At 41.4% G+C, this 23102-nt stretch overlaps 1 protein-coding gene across 2 annotated transcripts in view; it reads left to right on the top strand.

The window, feature by feature from the left end:
• Window positions 1-21826, top strand: part of BMP2K (BMP2 inducible kinase) — a 66868-nt gene extending 45042 nt beyond the window's left edge. For both annotated transcript variants that reach the window (XM_076337495.1, XM_076337496.1), the window contains exons 15-16: window positions 4420-4533; window positions 16133-21826. In XM_076337495.1, the coding sequence (XP_076193610.1) occupies window positions 4420-4533; window positions 16133-17568 (1550 nt within the window). In that variant the 3' untranslated portion in view covers window positions 17569-21826. The remainder of the gene's footprint in view (window positions 1-4419; window positions 4534-16132) is intronic.
• Window positions 21827-23102: the final 1276 nt, after the last annotated feature.

The raw sequence follows: 23102 nt of genomic DNA on the forward strand, positions 1-23102 counted from the left end.
AATAACTTGGAGCTAAATGCTGCTAACTGCTGTCTCTAAATCTCCAGCAGAAAGAACAGTTTACTACTACTATAATTCCACTATGCAGTTTTTGTACTACATGTGTGAAAATAGTCTGAAGTTTTCAAAGACTAAATCTACTTGGGTATGTTTTTGGCTCACCTCTCAGTAAAGATAATTGAATGCATAGAAGAGCTGGATGTGATAATAGATTTCATATACTGTATCAGAAAAGTAAACATAACAGCATCGTTTTGCTTACTAATAACCAGCATTAGGGTTTTTTAGTCACTTGAATACAGAAAACAGAAAAATAAAAATTAAAAAAAAATTATTTGCTTGACCAGTAGTACGCTAGATGGCAGGCTTGTTTATACATAACATGAGACGCAGTTACAGCTTTTCTTAGGCCTTTTGGCTTGATTTCTGTTAGAGGTGCAGGGGAGGGGGAACATTGCTAGTTTTAATCTCGGTGTATGTGTGTTTGTGTGTACACATAGATACATACCGCAAAGACTTCGAAGACCTTTTAACTTTGTTTTTTGATACTAAGGATGTTGTGCCAAAGATCGTATGAACTTATTAATGCCTTTACTGCAGTCAAAGCAGAAATATTTATACTTAATTTTGTCTACTGGTACTTCCTCAAACTTAGGTGTATTAATGAGAAATTGGGACATTTATTGTACAATTAAGGCTTATACCTATAAAAATGTCTTTAACTGTATAATACTTCCTGGAATTTCCTCAGATGTATCTTAAGGATCAAGGCTTAATTCTCTTTAGATGTAGGTTATGTCTTACGAGAGAAAACTGCTGTTTACTACTAAGTAATTTTTTTTTTGCTCAATTTTTGAGTTTACTGTGAATCATTTTGCCATCTAGAGGGAGGAGAACTGCAGATACAGGTTTGATAAATTGTTATACCTTCTGTTACTGAACCCGGTTACTGTCCCGTACTTCATAACTCATGTACAGTGTTATGTAAGTTTGTCTCTCTGCCATGTTATGTGGTGCTGAGCAGCATTCAAAACATGAATTGTTTCTTTCCACTTTCCAAAAGCCTGGTTTGTATTGTTGAGCTGATGCTTTATACATAAATTAAAAATATTTTTAAATCTGTCAAATGTTTTTAAAGCTGTTGTGTTAATGATAGTAATAGACAAGTAATTAAATATACGCAGCCTTTGTTAGAGGATCAAGAGGTCATAATTTGTCAGGCTAACATTACCGTTGGATTACATGCATTTAGTAGCTTAATGTCATAGTGCAGGTAGGGATGGGTATTGCTGTGATGATTAATCACTTCCCCTTTAAAAAGGGAGCTAACTCATAGAACAGAATACCTTGCTAACACTTTGTGCAAGTTGTCATATTAAAAAGATGACAGTTGCAGTGAGATGTAATGTGCAATTGATTGAAGATTTCTGAATTGAGCTCCTTTGTGGAGAACTGTGATACGGAGTTACAGGCTGGAATTCCTGGTTCTTGGGCAAACTGTTGTTTCTCTGTTGTTGTTATCATCGGTATTAATGATGGTCCAGAAGCAACGCGTGATGCTGAGATTCTGACAACATTGTGAAGAAAAGGATTTCTTAAAAGAGCTCCTGTAACCACTTAATGATCTGGGCAGAATTGGGAGCCAAGAAAATGGGTCGTCTTTCTCACCGGAAAAAAATACCAGCGCAGCCTTCACACTGAATTGCACAAAGGTTCTTGTTAGGCCCAGAATCATCTTGGTGCTTCAACACAGACACCTGTGGGTGCAAAGCCTACGAAGCTCTGTGCCCGTCTCCTTTGCGGTGTGTACAGTATGAAGGTACTACCTAGGCTATCTGTGCAGGAAAGAGCTGTGGTTCTTACCATGTTTTCCTTGTGCATGAGTGCTTCTCATACTTGAGAAAGTCCTGAGAGAGCTGCCTCCTGAGGAATCTTGGGACTGTCAATTGAATGGAAACAGCTGGATTCCCTGTTCGTGGTTTTAAATAACTGCCCTTTTCTGTGGAAGGGTCCGCTGTGCCTTGTGGCACGTGATCGTGTCTCTGGCAGCAGTCTGGGCTGCATTTGTATGATTATTCACTGAGGGGAAAAAAACTTGGATCTTTATTTTAAGGAAGTTGCATCTGAAGCACAATAAAGTCTAATACTGACAGCCCCACTGAATCTACTTGTGCTTGTGTGAAGCTGGAGAAACCATCATTGTCTCTTTTTTCTCTCAAACACTCTCTGATAAAGAGAAGTGGATCTTGTTACGCGGTGGACAAATGACACTTGTGCCTCAGAAGATTGGAAAAATGGCTCATCCTTCTGCGATAGCCTTAGATTTGATGAACTGACAAATTCTAAACTTTATTTTTACAGGGAAATGTATCCCAGCACGTATGTGCCTAGGTGCCATGGAGGAGCTGAAACCTTGTGTTTACTCACTTTACCTAATTTTTCTTGCATGGTTAGCATTTCAATCCTTTTTTTTTTTGATAACCTTAGCCCTGCTCCTGAAGTTGGGACATCTGATCATCATCTGGGGGCTTCAACTTGCATAGTCTTGCATGCCAGCATTTGCAAGGACTCTCCAAAGGGTAGTTCAAGTTGTTGCACCCTTAAAAGTTACTCTAGAGTTTGGTTGCCTGCAAACTGTGCAGCAGTCAGCTTGTTTTCCTCTGGAGGCAAGACACTAGGGGTAATAGAACAAAAGCATCCCTCACTCAGTCTGCATTTGTAAAGATGCAAGTTGAAGGTCACATACATTTCTCCTAAGGCAAAACACAAAAAAAAACCCAAACAAAAAAGCAAAACACCACTCCACCCCCCCCAAAAAGGCCAAACACCAAACCAACCCAAAACACAAAAAAAACCCAAAACCAAACCCTTCTTCCCTGATGAAAGCAAGCAATGTGGGTATAACCGTTCAGAATCAGGAGTAAGTCCTGCTGTGGAATGTGATGCTTGGTAGTTGTTTGTCTTTGTGCTCAAAGCCGATGGTATGAAACATACAACTGCTAGTCTTGTGTGCATCTTGGCTAGTATTCTCTTCTGCATGGCTCTGTCACTGAAGGATAGTTTTGTTCGGGTCGGTTAGCCTCTGCCTATTTCAATATGTATACGTTGAGGTGAGAGCAACTACTTAATCTCCTGCAGTAGGAGCCCCCAGTTAGGATTATATTTTAAGTAGGGGTTGCCTGTAATGGAACAACTCCCACTTGTATTTCTTTGGAGAGTCTTAACGGTGGGTAAGGGTAATACAAGTCACATTACGGACACTTGAATATGAACAGCATGCTTGTCTGTGAAAACTGGCATGTAATTTAAAAACTCTTGGGCTTTGTACACAGGGTTAATACGCATCTGTCTGCAGTAGATTAGCTTGGTGTCTAGTCCCTGGTGGTTGTCTTGGTAAAGCCTCCTGGTTGCTGTATTGAAGGACTGAATAGAAGATGTGCAGGTAGCTTGATAAGTAATTAGGGTACAGTTCAGCTGCATCTCCGCAGTGGCAAATTGTCAAGAAGGTTGTGCTGCAAATTGTTTGGATGAGCAGCTGCTTGCTGTGAAAAAGGGGGAAAGCAAAATGCTGTGTCTTCTGCATGGAGGATGTAGGATGTTACCTGAAGGTGAAACACCTTCAGTGTTTCACTTTCAGTGAAACAGTGGTATTGTCAAGTGGCTGATGGGCCTTGCTGGAGTCTCCTGAGTTGCAGTGTGGTGGTTGGGCTGGATGGTCTGGGTCTTAAGTTGGCAGCAATGTTACAATAAGAGCTTAAACAGAAAAACTTGTATTTACCTTTCCTAGTGCTTTGAATTTTTGACTGTGTTAAAGATCTTTTGTATGTCTCTTACCAAAAGAAAAAAAAAATTTAAAAAAATCAGTCTCCCAAGGGTTGAAGACCATACAAAACAGACACTACATTTCTCTACATTATATGACACTCAAATTGTTTTAATTACTAATAGATGTTACATGTTTAATAAAAAGTACTCCCGGCTATTTTGCTGTGATTGCCAACTTTTCTCTTTGTGGCAAACACTGGCCAAAACTTGCATAAAATGAATGATTTGGTGCTTTAGATAAGCATAGTGATTCTTGCTTCAAAACCTAAAGAGCACAGAGGACAAGTAGTTTCTATTACAGAGCACGTAGGCTGCATATAACATGTTCGAGATCCTCATTTAAAGCATTCCATCACCAAATGTACGCTGCTTTTGGTGAGGCGGGGAATAACAATTAGGTTCTTGCAGGTGAATTTTCCTGAATGATCTAGAAGTATGAATTGAAGACGTAGGATATCTTTAAAACATTAAAAAACCCCTAATTGAGAGTATACTCCTCCCTCACCCCGTACAGTAGATATCTTTGCATAGGTATAAGACTTGCCATTTTTATTTTATTTTATTTTTTGTTCTGTTTCATTTTGTTTTTTACAGACAGGCTGGTGGACAGGAGAGCATCTTCAGATAAGAATGTGGAGCCGCTTTCTGCTCCACAGAAAAATCCTCCTGAAGATCCCTTTGGTTCTGTTCCTTTCATTTCTCACCCAGGCAAGTTAAATCTGTAACATCACTACCTCATATATATGTATACCTATGTACATATATATATGTATATTACTGTTGGAGTATGTACCTCCGGTTAAATGACCAAAGAATGATGAAGGTGTTGGCTGCCTCGTGACAGTAGATGGGTTGAAGAGATGTTTTGAGTATGTTGATTATTTCCAATTAAAAAATACTTCTGCATCCAGTTCCTGTTACTTGTACAGTGTACAGACTACGTAGTCTTTGCAGTGCAATCACTTTGGACCAGTGCGGTGTGAATCACTTGAGTAGAACCAGAAGTGCTTTTGCTAAAGGCAAATTACTTGCTAAGACCAAATTTTGACTTCCCTGTAGTCTGCTTCCAACTCGTGCTGTTCCTTTAGTTCAGCTCTCCAGCCAAGTTAAGATTGTAAGCTTCTGCTGCATTTAATGCGTAGTTTCAGTACAAATTGAGTCAAAAAGAACAAAATATATTGTTACCTGTACATTTGGAGGGGAGGGGGGGATTAATTGTTGTGTTTCAGTTCAGCTAGGGTGGAAGTAAAAATAACATTGTATGCCAACACTGACTGTGACTGTGAAACAGCATCATCCTGCAACTTAATCGTCGGTTTCAACATTTGCTTGATCAGCACTTAAATAATTTTTTTGGTACCTGTGGCGAAGTAAAGCCTACATGACAGTTAAATGGTAAAAAGACCTTCAATTACTTATGGAGCCACTTAGGCACCTGCCTAAGTTTTTTGTTGAGAGTGCTTGTGTGATAAAGGTGCCTTAATAGGACTTTTAAAAACTATTCTTACAAAAGTTCAAAAGCTCAGATAACATGCCTTAAAATAAATCACTTGGGGTCAACCTAAGTTAGCATCCATGTTTCCCTTTGCTTTCATCTTGTATTCCCGAAGATGGTCTACTAGGACTGCTTAGTGCTCACAAGCGCTCTTGCATTATATATGGTGAAGAGTGAACAGGATAATGCAAGACAATTTGTAAAATATCTCTGCACTGTATCCTGCCCTGTTGTTAGAAAGACTTGAATTAATTCTGCTTGGCTTACTACTGTGTTACTCATTTCTCTCTTTGTTCTGCTCGTTCAGAAAGGACAAGCTTACCTTCTGTTGTCCTGTTAATATTCAGTAGTTCAGTACAATGTGAAAGCAATTCTTAAGTGAAGAAATATTTGCTCTGTAAGTGCAGTCTGTAGGTTGCAGTTCGGAAGGATTTTCCTTAAGAGTCTTCATTGAAGAGGTTGCTTTGTTTTATAGGTGAGCCTAAGTTCACATGCAAAATGCACAGTAATAGTTAATCTGACATGGTAACTGTCAGGTGCTTAGTCTCCTGTTTTGAGTATTTATACCCTTGTGTCTAGGGATTATTTTTTTCTTTTCTCACCTTAGGTCTTAAAAATGTATTTGCTCACTGCTGTTTCTCAGATAGTTATATTTTAGATTGTAATGAGTGGGCTCGCTGTATTATGTTGTATGTTTTATTTTTGTTAATTAGAATCCAAGCTTTAATTCTTGACATGCTAAAAAACAATGGGAGATGCTTTCTTTCAAGGAAGAAAAAAAAAAGTAGTTCAGTCATGGCTGAAAAGCCAGACTGCTTGAGAAATGTTGGGTTGGTTGTGAACTGTTGCCTGTTTCACTGGGAAAAAAATTGTATGTTTTTCAAGTCTTGTCTACTGACTCATAACTTGAATTTAAACAAGTGTACATACTGGCTTGATTTCAAGGAACATATTTTTAATTCTGTGTTAACAGTGAATTACACTTAGCAAACAAATCTGATACGATAAATCTTTAAATCTGAAGATAAGTCTTTTAAAAGCTGGTTTGTTTTCCTCACGGAGTTGTCCTTTGAAGTGTCTTGAAATGAGGTGTTGTAAGACAACTAAGAAAAGGAGAATGGTGTTGACTTAGACATATTTGTTTCTAGTTGAGGGCTTTCTAGAACAAACTTGACAAATGTCCCTAATATTTTGATTTCCTCTTGTACTTAACATTTCTGTATAATACTTTCTTTCTGGTTTGTTCTGTGTGATTATAAAAGATTGAACCGAGAATTAAACCACATGTATACCTTACTCAGGGCAGCAAAGGGAAGATGACTGAATAGAAAGTGGAACAGAGGTTTAATACCTTCAGCGCAATTCCAGTGTTTGGGTGAGAGACTGTCTTTATCTAATTAGAGCAGAAGTTTCACGTCCTTATTGTAACATGTCTACAGTGCAAATATGGAGTGTGTTATCACTATTCACCCAGGTTTCTGACTACTGAATTTTGACTTATTGAATTATGATGAGATGAAATGTTAATGTTATCAATACAGACAATTTAAAATAAATTAAAAAAGAAAATTTTACTTTCTTGCAAAGTGACAGTTCGTATTGAAGCTGTGTCCTACTGTATTAACAACCTTTTAGCTGGAACTGTGGTCTTTATCTGCTTTGGGTTTTTTGCTGTGTGACATAGGTCTCAGGTTCGTAAATGTTGTTGTATGTGGACTGTAGCTGCGTAGAGTCCCCCACTGTATTTATCTTGTTTCGGAGGCTTACGGGTTCTTTGCTGAAAGCAGCACTTGACTAAATACGTAACTCATTTCTATCATCTGATGTGAGATAGCAGCAAGAAGCTGAAGATCATGTATCATCTTTTGACTTAACAACTTACTTAACGTAAGGTGCTGCTAGTCCAGCAAAATAAGTGCTATCAGGTACATTTACATGTGTCCGGGAAGGTGGTGCAAGGGCAAGGGAGATGCAGAGGCTGAAATTTGAAATCTTTTATTATCGCTGGAAAGGACCGTGGGTTGCTGAGAGTTGCGAGCCCTTGGAATTTTCCTTGTGGAGCCGAGTGCATTTCGGGCCACTGCTGCTGCAAGGATCATCGGGAAGGAGAACCTGGAACTGGATGGACTAAGGCTGCTTATCCGACAGAGCTTCTGTGCTTATTCTTCTCAGGTGGGAATGGAGAGCCAGCGACATGTATGTCACTTGACATGCTATGCAGAGGGCAAATAGCTGTGTGAAATTGAACTAACATATTATTGGGTTCGTCTTACAGTTGATAGGAAAACAGCGTAGAAGCACTTAGTGTTACTCACGCTTGGTGTATATCCTATTAAAAGTGTTCTCACAAGTACTACATGTAAACTTGTTATACACGCTATTTTATGCCTAAATGTTTGTGGAAAATAGTAATGGCTTAGAACTTGAGATGGCTGGAAAAGCAAATTGGCTTGAGAAAGAATTCCAATGCTCAATCTGATAGAAACAAAACTAACATTGCAAACTTTTTATGAAAAGAGAGAAGAAAGCACAGTTGCTAAGCCAGTAACGGGGATTTAGGACAGGCACCTAACATGTGGAAAACAGATTCTGGTTCTTGAAGGCCTGAAACACTGGATGGTGGCAGTGGAAAAACTGGCTCGTGCGGTCAGCATTTTGGAATGGAAGCTTTTGATTCAAGTGTGTATTAATGAGCTTGTGTTGTAACATCCATTGTTAACATCAAGTTGAGTGTTTCAGAAACTCGGAAGAGACACATTTTCTGCTATTTGCAAATTATAAGAAGGAAATGTCATGAATATAGTACAGTTTGCTGCTGAGTTGTACTCGGTGGCCTTTTGCCATCTTACGTTTGTTTACACTAATTCTTTCTGGGATTAAACTGTGCTAGATTGCCTTTTGCTTCCCTCAGCTTAATACTGGAATTCAGAGAAGTAATAGAAGATTGGAGGTAACTCTCAAAATGATACAGATGGACTGTGTGAGAAGTGGAGATGTTGGGAAACCTTGACTGGAATTTCTTCGCAAGTGCTGACCTGATGCTGTCTGCTAGGTGTTTTGTTCCTGTGGACAATCTCAGTGAGCTGTCTTCTGGCTTGTCATATTGGGATAAGGCTCTAGTTCAGGTCATCTGTTTAACTGTTCTACTGAATGTTTGTAAAGCTCATCTTCTGTACTGTAGACATGGCGCTCCTTGATCAAGTCACTGTTGTTTTTTCTGACGTACCTAGGTAACCCCTTCCCAGTCACCGCATGCATGTTCACTGTGCGGGGACGAGGAATGAAAGCAAGTTTACTTCTGTAGTGGCTTCCTTTTGACTTCCAAACTTCTGCACTCGAAGGCTTGGGTAGTGTCTTCAAATGATGGTTATAGGTCTTGGAATAAGAGCACTTCTGTGGCGTGTAGCTTGCTAGTCACAGCTGCGTGGATCTGGCAGAAAACCAGCCAGCTGTGTGCCAGATAGCAGTACAATGGAAATCATCTGCAGAGTTGGACACAATACGTCCCTGAAAGGACTCTGCTGCAATAGCTGATTATTAGCATTCACTGTGTTACAGCAGAGAAGCGCGTTCTTCTGGCATGAAGAAATGTGGGTGACAACTATTCATTTGGTTACTGTAAGTAACTGCAAGTTTATGTATCATGGCCTTGGAGCCCTTGGACTACTGTGCAGTCTGGAGCTTTAAATGAAACAACTCACTGTAATTCAGCAAGAAATTACAAACATGAGAACAGGAGAAACAAAATGACTTGATCTAACTTCCTCTACAACAGCAAAACAGCTCATACCATCGGTTCATGTTTCTTCAGCAATTGGTGTTCTTGAATTGTTTGTTAAAACATGCCCAGACCTGCAACTTGATATGGCTGTTTTAGAGTCTTCCAGACTTGGGTAACTGGACAATAAAAATAAGTTCACATCAATATTTGTACTCACTGAAAATACTGCTTATGTTACTTCATAACCTCTCCTTCGCTATGGTTTCAGGTGTTCATACTACTTGCTGAATGCAGGTTCAGGATCTTTCCCTGTATCAACATAATCTTTGGACTTCAGCTTTTCTAGATAATGCTTCCAAAGTAACTTGAAGTTATTCACACATCACAAGAATAAGTTATGTGTGGGCTGTGCCAGTGGTGTGCTTTCTCTCTTCAAAATGATTCACTGATTTTATTAAAATTTTTTTTTTCCGAAGCTTAGAGCAATCACAGTCACCTTTCACCTCTTTTTTTTTTTTTATTACACACTTCAACGTGTAGACTAATAATTTGAAAGAATATCTAAGCAATAGATGCCAGGCAGAAGTGTTTTCTTCTCCCATTTCTGTTCTTGAAAATAAAGGTGGTAAGCAGTGTAAATCCATTACAATATTCAGCAGCTGCTGCTCTGGCTGTTGTCAGAGAAGTAGTGCAGATTTAGTTGCAGCATGCTGGTAATCCTTCGTCCTGACATGTGGCAAATTGTTCTGAAATGATGGTGGCAGTATGTTACCAATTCAAAGAAAGCTTAAAGGTCTTACGTGCCACTCTTTAGCCACCCCCGCAATACCCTAAAATGATGAACCAGCAGAAGGCATGTAATTACTGCAGTTGTTAGAGGGAATTCATCCTCTTATAATCGGATGTTTCGAAAAAGAACATCAGAACAGAAAATTTCCTTGAAGATTGGGATCTTCTTATATGATTAAAGATGTTCCACCTGGCTTGCATTTGAGCGAAGAACAATTGTCTTGTACAAGATGCAAACCTGATCAGAAGTGTAGTAATCTGAACAGTACATTACAAACAGATGTTACTCAACATTTTGCAGCATTTTCTTATAAATATATATCTGAACAGTCTCTGCAGCAGTTAAGGTTGAGAAGATTGCATGAAATCAACATGACAGAACACTTAATTTTTGAAATCTATTTGGCCGGAGCATTAAATTGTCATTAACCAGGAAATTTTCCCTTTTGGGGCATTGTTCCTATTGGTAGTGCTCTTTGTATTTATTTAGTCTACTAACTTCTTGAGGAGTGAAAGAGGAGGAACTGTAGTGTAGAAAAACAAAATATTCCTGTCACGGGTTTAAAACTGATAGCTCTACGGAGGATATTTTTGTTTCTTTGGTTTGGTTTTGACACGGGTCTGCTGCAATTTTCTCCCTGTTACTGGGACTAAACCAAAGACGCTTCAGATTAAGAAGGTGCTGGCAGAGATGGTTTCTTCCATGAGCTTTGGCTATGTTAGTTTGGCTATGTTAGACTATGAAGTGTTTAAGATGAGTATCTTAGACGAATGTCTGCTTGGAGCAGATGGCTCTGTTTGTTTACAAGACCTCAACATAAACTGAAGAATAAAGCAAGATACTCGCTCTTTCCTGAAAGATACAAATGTGGGAGCAGTGAGGTCATGGCTCCTTAAATGCTTCAGAAATAAAAGTGCTTTCTTAAAAACTATGTAGCGGGAGCAGTTGCTGCTCCCAGCGTCATCTGACGCGTGCTGCTGGCTTTCCTGTTGAAGGTGTGCATGTAGGGTCATTACATGCTGGTTCTGAAATTTTAATAATATTGAGCTGTTACTCTAGCTTGTGAGTTTCTAATCACTGCAAAATTAATTGCCTTTTTTATAATTCTGAGTCTGTGCACAATAGAGTAACAAATTTCCTGCTGTGGTGAAGTAGTAAGATTCGTAACTCTGGCAAGGAGATGGTGGATAAGGAGGAATGTCAGGCCTAAAGAGCTAGAAATTCAGAAACCCCATTTGGAAATCATTTGTAGTGAAATGAGGGGTTTGAAGCTGATGAGCTAATCGGCACTTAATTGCCAGGTGCTGTGATGATGTTACAGCTGGAAAAATAAATATGCTTGCAATATCTTTGAGTGGCCTCTGAATGGAGATATTTCAGAAAATGTTTTCTCATGTGCAGGGACAGACACAAATACACAGGCTCAAGTTTACTTTTCTTGTGTGCTGCTTCATTCTTGCCATCTAAAAGGGTGTTGTATGCTATATTCAGCGTGTGATGGCTTAGCCCCATTGTCCTTAGTAGAACAAGAGGCCACAAAACTGACAAGTGCCAAGACACATTGCTGTGTGGAAAGTATTGTAAAAATGAAGAAGTACTTCAAATTTACAATACTCTTGCTAGCTATTCAAGCACCTTCCATGTCTCTGTCAATGAGTAGTGTGCTCAGCATTTCCTTGAAGAGTGGTTCAGAGCTCCAAATATGTGAGCAAAACACATAGCCTCATACATAGCGGGCACACGGTCTCTGTATTTACTACAGAACGTGAATTTCCAGCAAGTGGGATTGCTCACTGAATTGTTCCTGACTTCATCCCAGTTTTTCTAGAGTTGGTAGTTGTTAGACTCGAGAAAGGAAATTTAGGATGCTAATACAGATACCTTAACAACTAGGTTGTCTGGATGACTGATTCCCAAAATCATTTGCTGCGCATTGTCAGCAAGAATAACAGTCGCAGGTGGGTCTGTTAAGCGATGTTGGAATGGCTTGTATGCCAGTGCTGATACATTGACTGTGGTTTGGGAAACTGCTTTAAGTGTTTTGCCATGTATTGTTGAGTCCTGTTTGATCTATGTTCTGTCCAGAGAGGTCTGCTACTGAGCGCTAAACATAGCGTGGCTTCAATGACTTGTTCAGCGAGTCAGCAGCTGTTGGAAGAGGTTGGGTTTCTTGTCTTGTCGGTGTCCGTCCTTTGCAGTTTGTTTTCCAGTGAGTGTGATTGTGGTAGCAATTAACAAATAATATTTAAAACTTTTGTTAAGTCAGGTATACTAGATATACCGTAGTTCAGTTGTTGTCTTCAAAAAAAAATTATTTTATAAAATGCTTTCTGCATATGGAAATTATGTACAAAGGTATAATCATTCCTTGGGAGTGTGAACTCATGTGGGCATTGACATTCATAAAAGGTTTGGGTTTTTTGTTGTGTAAGTGGTGTAAACATCTAACCTAGAAATATTTCCTTTTTTCTTCTCCTTTTAAATCTAATTGCATTTATGTTAACATTAGTGTTTCAGTAAATATTGGAAACAGCAGGATTTGGAAGGTAGGGGGTTATGTAGTGCAATGTGAAGGCTGTACCTTTGGGAAATCTAAAGTAAGCAGCCAAATAATCCAGATTCTAATTTAGTGGGTAAAGCAAATATGTAGTATTTAAAATTATAGTAGATAAGAAGCAATCTGATACCAGAAGCAAAGAAGAAACGGCACAAAGCCCTAATCACCCGATGTTTTTACTCATTCTGGTCATGTTGGTTTTAAACCCATACATAAAATATATTGCTGCAGAGTTTTGATTATTATTTTAAGTGTAATTGCAAAAGAGCAAAATGGCTAGTGGATGAAGAAATCGGCTATTAATTCCTTTTTTAAAAGGAAGAAGCTCTTCTTGTAAAACCAAATATTCTGGTCTAAACTGGAGCATAGAAAGAAAAAAATCTGGCTTGGCCTGCAAGTTGCATGCTAGTTTCCTTGTGAAAGAAGAAAATATCTGAGAAATTATTTTGTATATTACAAGAACAAAAGAGTCATGAGCTGGATTTTGGCTGAAGATTTTTTCAGAGAAACAACTGGTGCGCACATCCACCTCCAGCTTTTTCAACCCTGTGAACACATTGAGTTGATTAAATTTCAACAGTTGTTTAACAAAGCCATAAATGGAAGGTGTTAATTTGGGTTAGGTGAGAGGGTCAGTGATCTAGCGCAGTGCTGTGAATAGAGTTTGTTAATAACTGCTTTAATGAGGAGCAACCCCTGTCCCCAGGTTTGTGTCAGATACTAGAGATGGAAGAAATTTGTACCCAGCACTCGGGCTGTACTGTGTTCGTTGCACAGTATCTCACTAGTGAAGGCTGTCAAGTGGGGTATGTGGATGTTCCTCACCAGGTAAAAGTGAACTCAGTGTGGCCATTAGGCAAGCGTAAACTGGCTGTCGGTCCAAGTCCTCGCTGGCGCAAGCAGAAATACAGTCGGTTTTGCCGTTCTGGTCCCCATCTGAAGGTTGGTACCCACATAATATTCAGCCTGGAGTGACTGTAATATAGCCTCTCTTCTAAGCATTGCACACAAATTTTCAGTAGTTGCTCTGTGTCTGCAGAGAGGTAAATTATCATTGCTGTTGTTACCGTTACATGTTCAATTATACATTTTTAAAGCAGCGTGGCTGCCACGTGATCTGTGTCCTAGAGAAAAGGACGTCTCAAGAACAAATATGCTTTCCCCAGCTGAGACCAAGTGTTTCGCTTCTCCTCTTACTCATTCTCTTCAAATAGAAATCCGACAGTCACTTACGCTCCTGAAAACATCTCTGTGCCGCAGTGGGGCTCCAACATAGGGAGAAACTTGTTTTGCCTAAGTCTGAGTGCCGTACCAGTGGCACTATGCAGGCTTATCTCTTCTGTGTGCTCTTGCTGTCTGTTTTGTTTACTGATGCAAAGTTTTTACTGCTCCCAGTATTTCTAAGCCAACCACCCCACGGAAGAGTCATCAGTGAATTGTTCTCTTAGCTCTAGTTGTCAGATAGTAAATAGCGGGTATGATGGTGTCGGAGTAAAAGGAATAGATAAACTTCCTTCCCATAGAGAAACTGAGCTGGCAGATCCTATTTAGAAACAAACAAGAAAACACTTCTCTAAAAGTAAGTTAAAGCAATAGCTTTTTTTTGCCTCAGTTGCTACACTAGAAGTTTGAAGGGGATGAATGTGGACCTTCAGTGTCACTAGAGAAAAGACATTTTCTAAGGATAGGTTTGACGTGCCAAGGCAAGTGTTCCTTTCAAAAAAAAAAAAAGTAAAAGCTCTTCTGTGCTGCTATCGCGGTGTGTGCTTTGTTGGCATTATTTGTGGGGAAGGCCCTGATGGAGAGAGGCTGTTTCACTGAAACCAAGGGGGAGCACTTAGAGAGACCTTTTCAAATGCCCAAATGGCAGTGACCATCAAGCTTAATTCTCAGTGGGATTTATGAGTCCAAATTACAGTTTTGGTCCTGATGGGGGGGAGGGAGTATTTCAAACCAAGACATGTGTTGGAAAACATCCTTGTCCCTCAATCTCCATTTCCATATAGTTATGTGTGCTGGTTTTGGCTGGGAGAGAGCTGAATTTCTTCCTAGCAGCTAGTATGGGGCTGTGTTTTGGATTGGTGCTGGAAACAGCGTTGATAACACAGGGATGTTTTCGTCACTGCTGAGCAGCGCTCACACAGCCTCAAGGCCTTTTCTGCCTCTCCCACCACCCCACCAGCGAGCGGGCTGGGGGGGCGCAAGAAGCTGGGAGGGGACACGGCCGGGACAGCTGACCCCAGCTGACCCAAGGGATATCCCGCACCATATGACGCCACGCTCAGCATATAAAGCTGGGGGAAGAGGAGGAAGGGGGGCACGTTCGGAGTGACGGCGTTTGTCTTCCCCAGTAACCGTTACGCGTGACGGAGCCCCGCTTTCCTGGAGATGGCTGAACACCTGCCTGCCCATGGGAAGGAGTGAATGAATTCCTTGTTTTGCTTCGCTTGCGTGCGTGGCTTTTGCTTTGCCTGTTAAACTGTCTTTATCTCAACCCACGAGTTTTCTCACTTCTGCCCTTCTGATTCTCTCCCCCATCCCACCGGGGCGGGGGGGGGCGAGCGAGCGGCTGTGTGGGGCTTAGTTGCCAGCTGGGGTTAAACCGTGACTTCATGTTAAATGATTACCTTGTGATCTCCCCATAGGGATTGTTGTGTCCGTTGCCCTTTGTATGCCTCAAAACACACTAGTGAGGGAAAAAACCCCAGGCCCCATATCTCTGTTGCGGCTGTTAGCAGGCTCCAAGTCCCACTTGTTCAGCTCCTGTAAGGAGTTAGTGCTCTCGAGGGCAGGACAGAGAGATGGTGACATCATGTAATCTTCCCTGCAGCTTGGACATGAACAAACAACTTCTCTTTCGCCCAGTCCCTAATTTCCATAGACCTTAGAGGAACCTAATTATCCTGGAGATGATGTGTAGGATTGTCTTGTGCTATGAAAGCTTGGGAGTGGAAAGACTGGGCGCTAACAGCGTGTCATGCATCTGTTTCCCTTTTGAAACTATGTTGAATATGTCAGTATTGCTACACGTATCTGACGGCATGGTAAAAATCTTTGTACAGTGGGTCAGTCTTGGAGAACCTCTTCAAAAGGCAGCCTTAAGGGATGTGTTTGTCAACAAGGTGCATTTGCTTTCTGGTGTACAGAAACTGCACAGCAGACTGGTTGGTAGGCCAGCAGAGCAGAGCCCTCTGAGGTCTGTTGTTGCTGTAAAACGGTACCCAAGATCTGAAGTGAATTATCTGAAATTGCTAAATACTTTTCTTTTGCTTGTGCTGACTGTTGTTATGACTAGAGTGATAAATTTGTCAGAGCAGATCTTCAAAGCAGAAGCACTTCAAGAAATAGGTAGTCTGCTTTAAAAAAAAAAAAACAGCTTGATATCTTTCAAGCACACTGGCTCCTGTTTCCCTGGAGAGGAGCGGCTGCGTAATGAGTGTTTTTACAAAGCTGGCTTTAGAGATCACCTGTGTCCATTGGTCCTTCCTCCATGCCTAAAAAATACTAGTATTGTATTTCTAGACATCTTGTGCCTAAGGAGTAAAGCTAGAAGGTCTGACTAGTGATCAATGTTACGAATGTTGTTTGAAATACTAGATCTGTTTTTATCTCATTTCCCTTACTAAGTACAGAATATATGTTTGTATCAACTCTTGGTATGTGTGGCTATGGCGTGTGTGGAATAAGTGTTGACTTTAAGAGTGTATTTTAAGTTTTGTTTTCCATTTTTCTTTGGACCTGCAGGTTCTCCTGGAAAACAAGCGGATAACTCAGCCGGCAGTCGAGGAAATCACTTAGGGACCCCAACCAAGGCTGGAAAACTGAGCCACGCTTTTAGAGATCCCCGGCCAGGGAGGAAAACTGCAGAGGGACAAGTGACAAAAGGTGGTGATGAGTCAGAGAGTGATTTTGAATCTGATCCTCCTTCTCCCAAGAGCAGTGAGGAAGAAGAAGAACAGGAGGATGAAGAAGTCTTGCAAGGAGAGAATGGAGACTTCAATGATGACAATGATACAGAACCAGAGAATTTAGGCCACCGACCTCTCCTCATGGACTCTGAGGAAGAGGTGGAGGAAGAGGAGGAAGAGAAGCAAAGTTCTGACTCCGATTCTGATCGTACCAAGCAAAAATCTGTGGAAGGGCTCCTAAGCAGTAGGTTCAGAGATGGTGTGGGCAGCGGTGAAATCAAAGAACCTAGTTCAATGCATACGTCATTGCCTGAGGTGCCAAGTACTGTAATCAAGGTCAACCCTGGCCAAGAATTTGATGTGTTTGGGGCAGTGCCCTTTTTTACTCTGCAGCCTCAGGCAAGAGAGAAGATGGACAAAGATGTCTCTTCTCAGATAGCTTTTCCCGGCCTGAACCAAGACCAGGATGACTTCGATGTTTTCACAAAAGCTCCCTTCAGCAAAAAGGTGTCTCAGCAAGATGGCCAGGTGGTGGGAACTGAGCCTTTGCTCTCTCCCACCTCTCCACGGAGTGTCGATATTTTTGGCTGCACCCCGTTTCAGCCTTCCCTTCTCCCCAAGACCGGTGGGAGTAAAGAGGACCTGTTTGGGCTGGTTCCTTTTGAAGAGATCACAGGGAGTCAGCAGCAGCAGAAGATGAAGCAGCAGCGTAACCTGCAGAAACTTTCTTCCCGCCAAAGGCGCATGAAACAGGAGGTCTCGAAGAACAATGGAAAGCGCCACCACGGCACCCCAACCACCACAAAGAAAGCATTGAAACCGAGCTACCGCACCCCTGAGAGGGCCCGCAGACACAAGAAAGCAGGCCGCAGGGACTCGCAGAGCAGCAACGAGTTCCTGACTATCTCGGACTCCAAAGAGAACATAAGTGTTGCGTTGACTGACAGCAAAGATCGAACCAACGCTCTGCAGACAGACGAGAGTCTGCTGGATCCTTTTGGAGCCAAACCCTTCCACCCACCGGACTTGATGCGGCATCCCCAGCATCAAGGGCTTGGTGACAACCGTGGGGATCACGGTACAGTAGTAGTGGCTGGTAGACCTCGGCAGAGCTCCTTGCATGGAGCCGTTCACAGCAGTGAGGGGCTGAAAACAGATGACTTTGGTGCAGTACCCTTCACAGAACTGGTTGTGCAGAGTGCGCAGAGCCAGCAGCAACAGCCGCTAGAGTTAGATCCCTTCGGGGCAGCTCCGTTTCCTTCCAAACAGTGAATGCTTCCAATGGGTTCTCCCCCTCCACCTCTCTGAGTTACTTAATAGAGGTTTTAGCTAGTGGAGTAATTTATCTGGTTGAATTGACAGGGACATGGGTTGTACAGTTTGTTCAAGTTCAAGAAGGCACGGACAACTTGCATGATGAAATTTAGAATGATGGTAATTTTTTATTGGGGTTTTTTTTTTGGAGAAAAATAGAAAAAATAAACCAGGAGCATCATTTTGTTATGACAGATGGCTCCCAGAATGAAAAGAGAAATCGGAGATGAATCGTTGTCTGTCACCAACTTTGGGCCCTGGAACGTATTGTCATTTTGCACTTTTGCGTTGCCTTTTCAGTCCTCTGTGATGTGCTGAGATGGAGGGAGGGGGGTGGGCAGAGAGATCACATGAAAAACGTTTTCCATACGTACAGGTAGGCTAATGGAACCGTGGTGGTTCTTGGCGTCTCAGTTGCAGTAGACCTAAGAACCAAAATGTACTAATATCCAGATTGATCTGCTGGAAATAGTCGAGTCTTTGCTTCCTAGGTGAAAACTACCTTTATTAACCATAAAAATAAAGAAGCCAAGTCCTCGAGGGGCTGTGGCCCAGAATTCCAGAGCACGGCTATGGCTTGGGACCTGGTAGACATCTATGCAGCTGCAGAGGGGAAAGGCAGATGGGTTTTTTGTGTGCCTAAAGGTTCAAAATTTTTTTTTTGTAACAGTAAGTGCCATTAATGTAAAATAGCAAACTGGAAGTTTAGAGTTAAAACTAAAGATACAGAGAATATAATGGTTTGCGAGACAAAAAGCCTGAATGTAGGGGAGTAAACCAGCAGGGATGCAGCCAGTGTTTGCAGCACTTTGAAGACTACTCAGTACGCTGGGAAGAGAGGCTGATTTACGTGAGGAAATCGTCTGGCGCATACGGAGTATTTCAGATGGCTTGTACAGCTGAGAGATGCAACCATCAGATTTATTTGATTACAAATTGGGATTTGTGTCTGAAAATACCTTTTCTTTTCCTCTCGGATTTTTATTGCAAAGAAGACGTGTATTGTTTCAAACCTGTTGTTTTTTAAAACAATAATAATTTTATGAAATGAGTGTAACCTAATGTTCTTTTAAGTTGTCATGAATCTATTATTGTACTTAAGTGTATTTTATAAGAAAGTTTTCCTAAATGCACTGAGCTTTGAAGAAACTTCTCTGAACCTGGATTTGTTTCAGAACGGAAGCAGTAAGCAGCAGGTAGCTTGCAGAAGCTGATGGCTACTGTAGCAGTAAACTGCACTTCACACCACGAAGCCTTACAGGCAGGACTCCTGTCCTGCTGCGCAGTACCTCTGAGACATTAGGTGCACGAGACGTGGCTAAAAGCTTGGGAGCGAGTGGTGCCAGTAGGTGATGGGAAGGTGATGTGACCAGACTCATCGAGGACAAGATTTCGTTACCGTGTTGTAGAAGTATGTGCTGTGTGTAGGCGGGACGGCTTCTCTGCTGCCTTGCAACTTGTGCCAAGCCACGTACGCCGTCTGCAGAGCGAGTACGACTCGGGACGGTCCAATTTATCTGCCTTTTTTCTGTGGCGGTCCTAAAGAGGAAGCGGAAGGAGGTAGTTCCTCTGCTTGTCTCGACTTTATATCCTGTTCTACTGAATGCGGATGAGTAGATAATCGGATGTTTATACATGGAGAACATAAGCATTCGTGGTTGTGTGTCCCCCCCTTTCACGGGAGGTAAAGTGAAATATTTAGGCTTCTGCATTTTTGTTCGAAGTTTCCTGCAGGTTATACAGCTGTCCTGAGATCTGTGAGGGTGGGGGGTGGATCCCTTACAATATTTGTTGAAAACAACTTGTTAAATACAAGTCATGTGACTCCTTTGGGGGTTGGTTTGATAAAATGCTCCCTTGGATATATGTGAGATGGCTTCCTTTAGTCCTGGAATTTGAAAGTAGCTTATACGTATCTGTATACCTTCATTACCTTTATCTTCCTCGTTTTCTTTTTTCTCACAGGGTGAAAGTGAAATATTACAGCTGTGCTTGGTTAAGTATGCCTTTTCAGGCTTAGAAATTAAGCTCTTAGGAGGTTATGAGTAGAAATGTTTCAACTCTATTTGCACAGGAGTTTCTTAGGCTTTATTACTACTGTTCTCACCTGGTTTTTTTGTGCCAAAGGCTGTAAGAAGCGCACGCCAAGTTTTGTAGCATTTTCTGATACTCAGGTTAACTGTTGGGTTTCTTTTTTCCCCTCTGCACGTGCTTATGATCTGCCTTCCTACAGTTTGCTTCTGAACTGTTAACTTACCTGCCTAAAGAGCTGTTGGCACAGAATGCTATGACAAATGGGGCAGGTGGGTGGAAACAAAACGAGAGTAAAACAACAGGCAACTGACCCACGCTCTTAAACGCAGCTAGTCCTCGCCAAAGCCACACGGCTGCTGCTTTCCCTGGTGGAAAAGCAACTTCAGGGCTTGCTCGGCCGTTTGGTGCCAGAAAAAAGGGTTAACATCGCGCATGGGACTGGAGCTTTGCTCCCCTGCCTGAAAGGAGAGGCGGTTTGCTGTTGGACACACAGGGAAAAGGCCGTGCATCGGCAGACTTAGTGTGGGCCTAAATATTCGGGTACATTAAGAATAGCAGTAAGCATGTTTGGCTTTTGTCTGTTAACCCTGAGATTTAAGGCTGAGGAGCGCTACGGGTTTTCCTTGTGTGGTGGGTTGGTTTGGTTTTTGGCAGAGGGTCCATAAGTGGTTATATTACAGTACAGGAAAGCTGAAGTGAGATTGTACACAGAAACTAAGAGATGAGATAAAAGCAACTTGTACACCCAAGTTACTCCAAAACTAGCACAATGCCTCTGGCTGCATGTGAGTTATGGCCGATGATATTTGCTTTCTAATGGCCTTAATAAACCTTGTTCTTTGTATACTAGTTACAAAACAGGTTTTTGCATAAATGTAACTCTTTCGTTTCTAGAGTTAAAATTATTATATCCTTTCTTGTGACTGAAGAGAGATTAGCATGCCTCGCTAAGTTGACTTTGCGTGGTATGTATTGTTTATACACAACTAAACCCAAGTTGGGGTTTAATTTCAGCTAAGATCCACTATTCAACAGAGACAAAATGTGGTACTGTCGAGGAACGTGATTATCCTTTTGCCTTTATTTGGTGTGTGTGCGTGCTCATGTGTGTGCCTGTCATGGAGTGTATCATGACCTTACCTGAAATATGGGAAAGACGTTGCTGCACTAAACGTGTACCATGCTGTCTGTGAAGAAAATAATGGCGTGGTAAGGAACTGACACTTCCCTTCCAGCAGACAATACCGATTGATTTTTACAGCTTTTCTTTCAGCATGTTGAATGACTGAACCACAGGCCTTTTAGAATCAGCTGCTTGAGAGAGAGATTCTGTCAAAAGGTACTAAGAAGCCCTTAATGGTTGCGGTCATGGAAAGAAAAGTAAGATAGTCGTGTTTCTCTGCAGATTCTCAAACAGCCTTGAGATGTGCGCGATTGCTTTGGCTGACCTGCGTAATGTGGGACCCGTGAATACCAGCTTTGGAGGAAGTAACTTTTAATCATTCTGGGTGTCCCAGTTAGTAAAACCAAGTACTGTGAAAATAAGTTGATATATTTGCTACTGTGAGAATAAGAGTTTATCTGGAGTTTTTTTTATACTATATCGTGTATTTTTATATATGAAAAGTATATATAAAATATACACATGCTCGCACACATCATGTCTCTCTTGGAGTTGCTGTGTTTTTAGTAACACAGCAGCCACAATCGCTTTCACGTGACTTGAGGGAGTGAATATGAGTGAAAGCTGGAAAAGAAAAAAAAAAGTGCAAAGAGTGGCTGCTGTGTTACTTCTCTGTAGTGCTTATTTCGAAAGGAAAATCAAGGAAATTGTGTGTATAGCTAAATTCGTGACTAAGGCATCACCTAATATTAAAGAGCATAAAAACTATTTTAAAATTGCTGGCATTCAGCTTTTAAGTGCACTTTCCTGAACTACACTTCCATTTCTTGTTAGACTTCAAGTTTCTAAAGCTTTTTTGTGTACCACTAAACAGAGAACTTTAACTTTTTTGTGAACTGATGTATGTCATAAAATACTTGCAGTTGTTAAATAAACAAATGTGATAACAGTGACTTTGCAAATCTCCTTAAACATTGCATTATTAAGTATTCACATTTAGGCTTTAGTTTACTCGCTATAAGCAGTGCTGCTTCTGCTGATTTGCTTTTTGTGGCTGTAGGCTCCTGTCACTCTCTTAAAGATGTTTAAACTACTTGTCTTTGCTGCCCAATCGTCTTTCTTTGTCCAACTTCTTAAAAACCTGTTGATCATGTAGTATTTTTAACTCCTTAGGTTCATCATTACTCTCTAAACACTTCCTGCAGAACAGTTTTGAAAGGACGCATTCTGATTCCTAGGCGATAACCAAAGCTTGATCCCTTTTCAGTAGCCAAAATGTTAAGTACAGTTCACAATGCTATCTGCGCGGACTTAGTTCTGCACCTAATCTTCTGGAGATAATTTTCATGTGATTTGACCCCCTTCTACCAGTTGTTTACCAGAGCAGTTTTTTTGGATGCTGCTTGTACTGATTTTACTCTTAGATAAGCTGAAGTAAGCATGAAAATGGTCAAGAAAAGATAGAGCAGCACTCGCTTACTAAATCGTAGCTCATGTCCTGGCTGTTGTTTCTTCTGTCTATTGCCCGTTTCAGTCTAATTAGTTACAAGAAAATCCACGAGGAAATACAGCTTAACTGGAGGCCTCAGCTTAAACGAAAATGAAAAACCGTGGCTGTTAAATTGTTGATGTAAAGAGTCAGTTTTTAATGGATAATGAGATCTTTTCAATCTGCACGCTGCCTGTGGTTTAAAGGCTTGGCGGAAGGCGAGAGGCAGAGGACTCGGGGCAGTTCTGAGGGTTACTGGTAATAAAAGTTCTGCGAGCGCTAGCTGTGTGCTGCAGGACGGGATGAGAACTGCTGCTGGTAATGGAGAGCGCAAAGTCATCCTTGCTGGCTGGTGCAGCTGCCTGCTGCAGGCTGTATGCGTATGGTCAGAGCTTTCCTGCCTGTGCCATCTCTGATAGAGGGTTGGTTTGTTTTCAGCCCCTGCGGTTACAAAAACAGTTAAAAAAAAGTTCTGACTAGGGTTTTTGGTTTTGTTTTTGCAATGTAACTACTAGCACTTGATTTCTTACCACTGCTGTTTGCATGCAGTTGAACTACTTCTGTTCGGGCAAAAGCATGTTTACAAAGTTGAGGTGGGCAAGAGGACTGTTGTTTCAGTTGAAGCAGAGTCAGGATGAACCTTTCCTTACTTTGATTGGGACACAGCAACAGCAATGGACGGAGCTCTTAAGCTACGAACAAGGCCCTGCTTGGAAACTATCTAGATCTAAACGTGGTAGGTTGCAAAGCTGAGTTCATCAGCAGATTCATCTAGAGATGCTCCTCCAAAAACGCATGTAGAACACTACGTACTGCTCGTAGAATATACTACACGCAATACTGGAA

The sequence above is a fragment of the Aptenodytes patagonicus genome, chromosome 4 (genome assembly GCF_965638725.1).
Source record: "Aptenodytes patagonicus chromosome 4, bAptPat1.pri.cur, whole genome shotgun sequence".
Classification (NCBI taxonomy): Eukaryota; Metazoa; Chordata; class Aves; order Sphenisciformes; family Spheniscidae; genus Aptenodytes; species Aptenodytes patagonicus.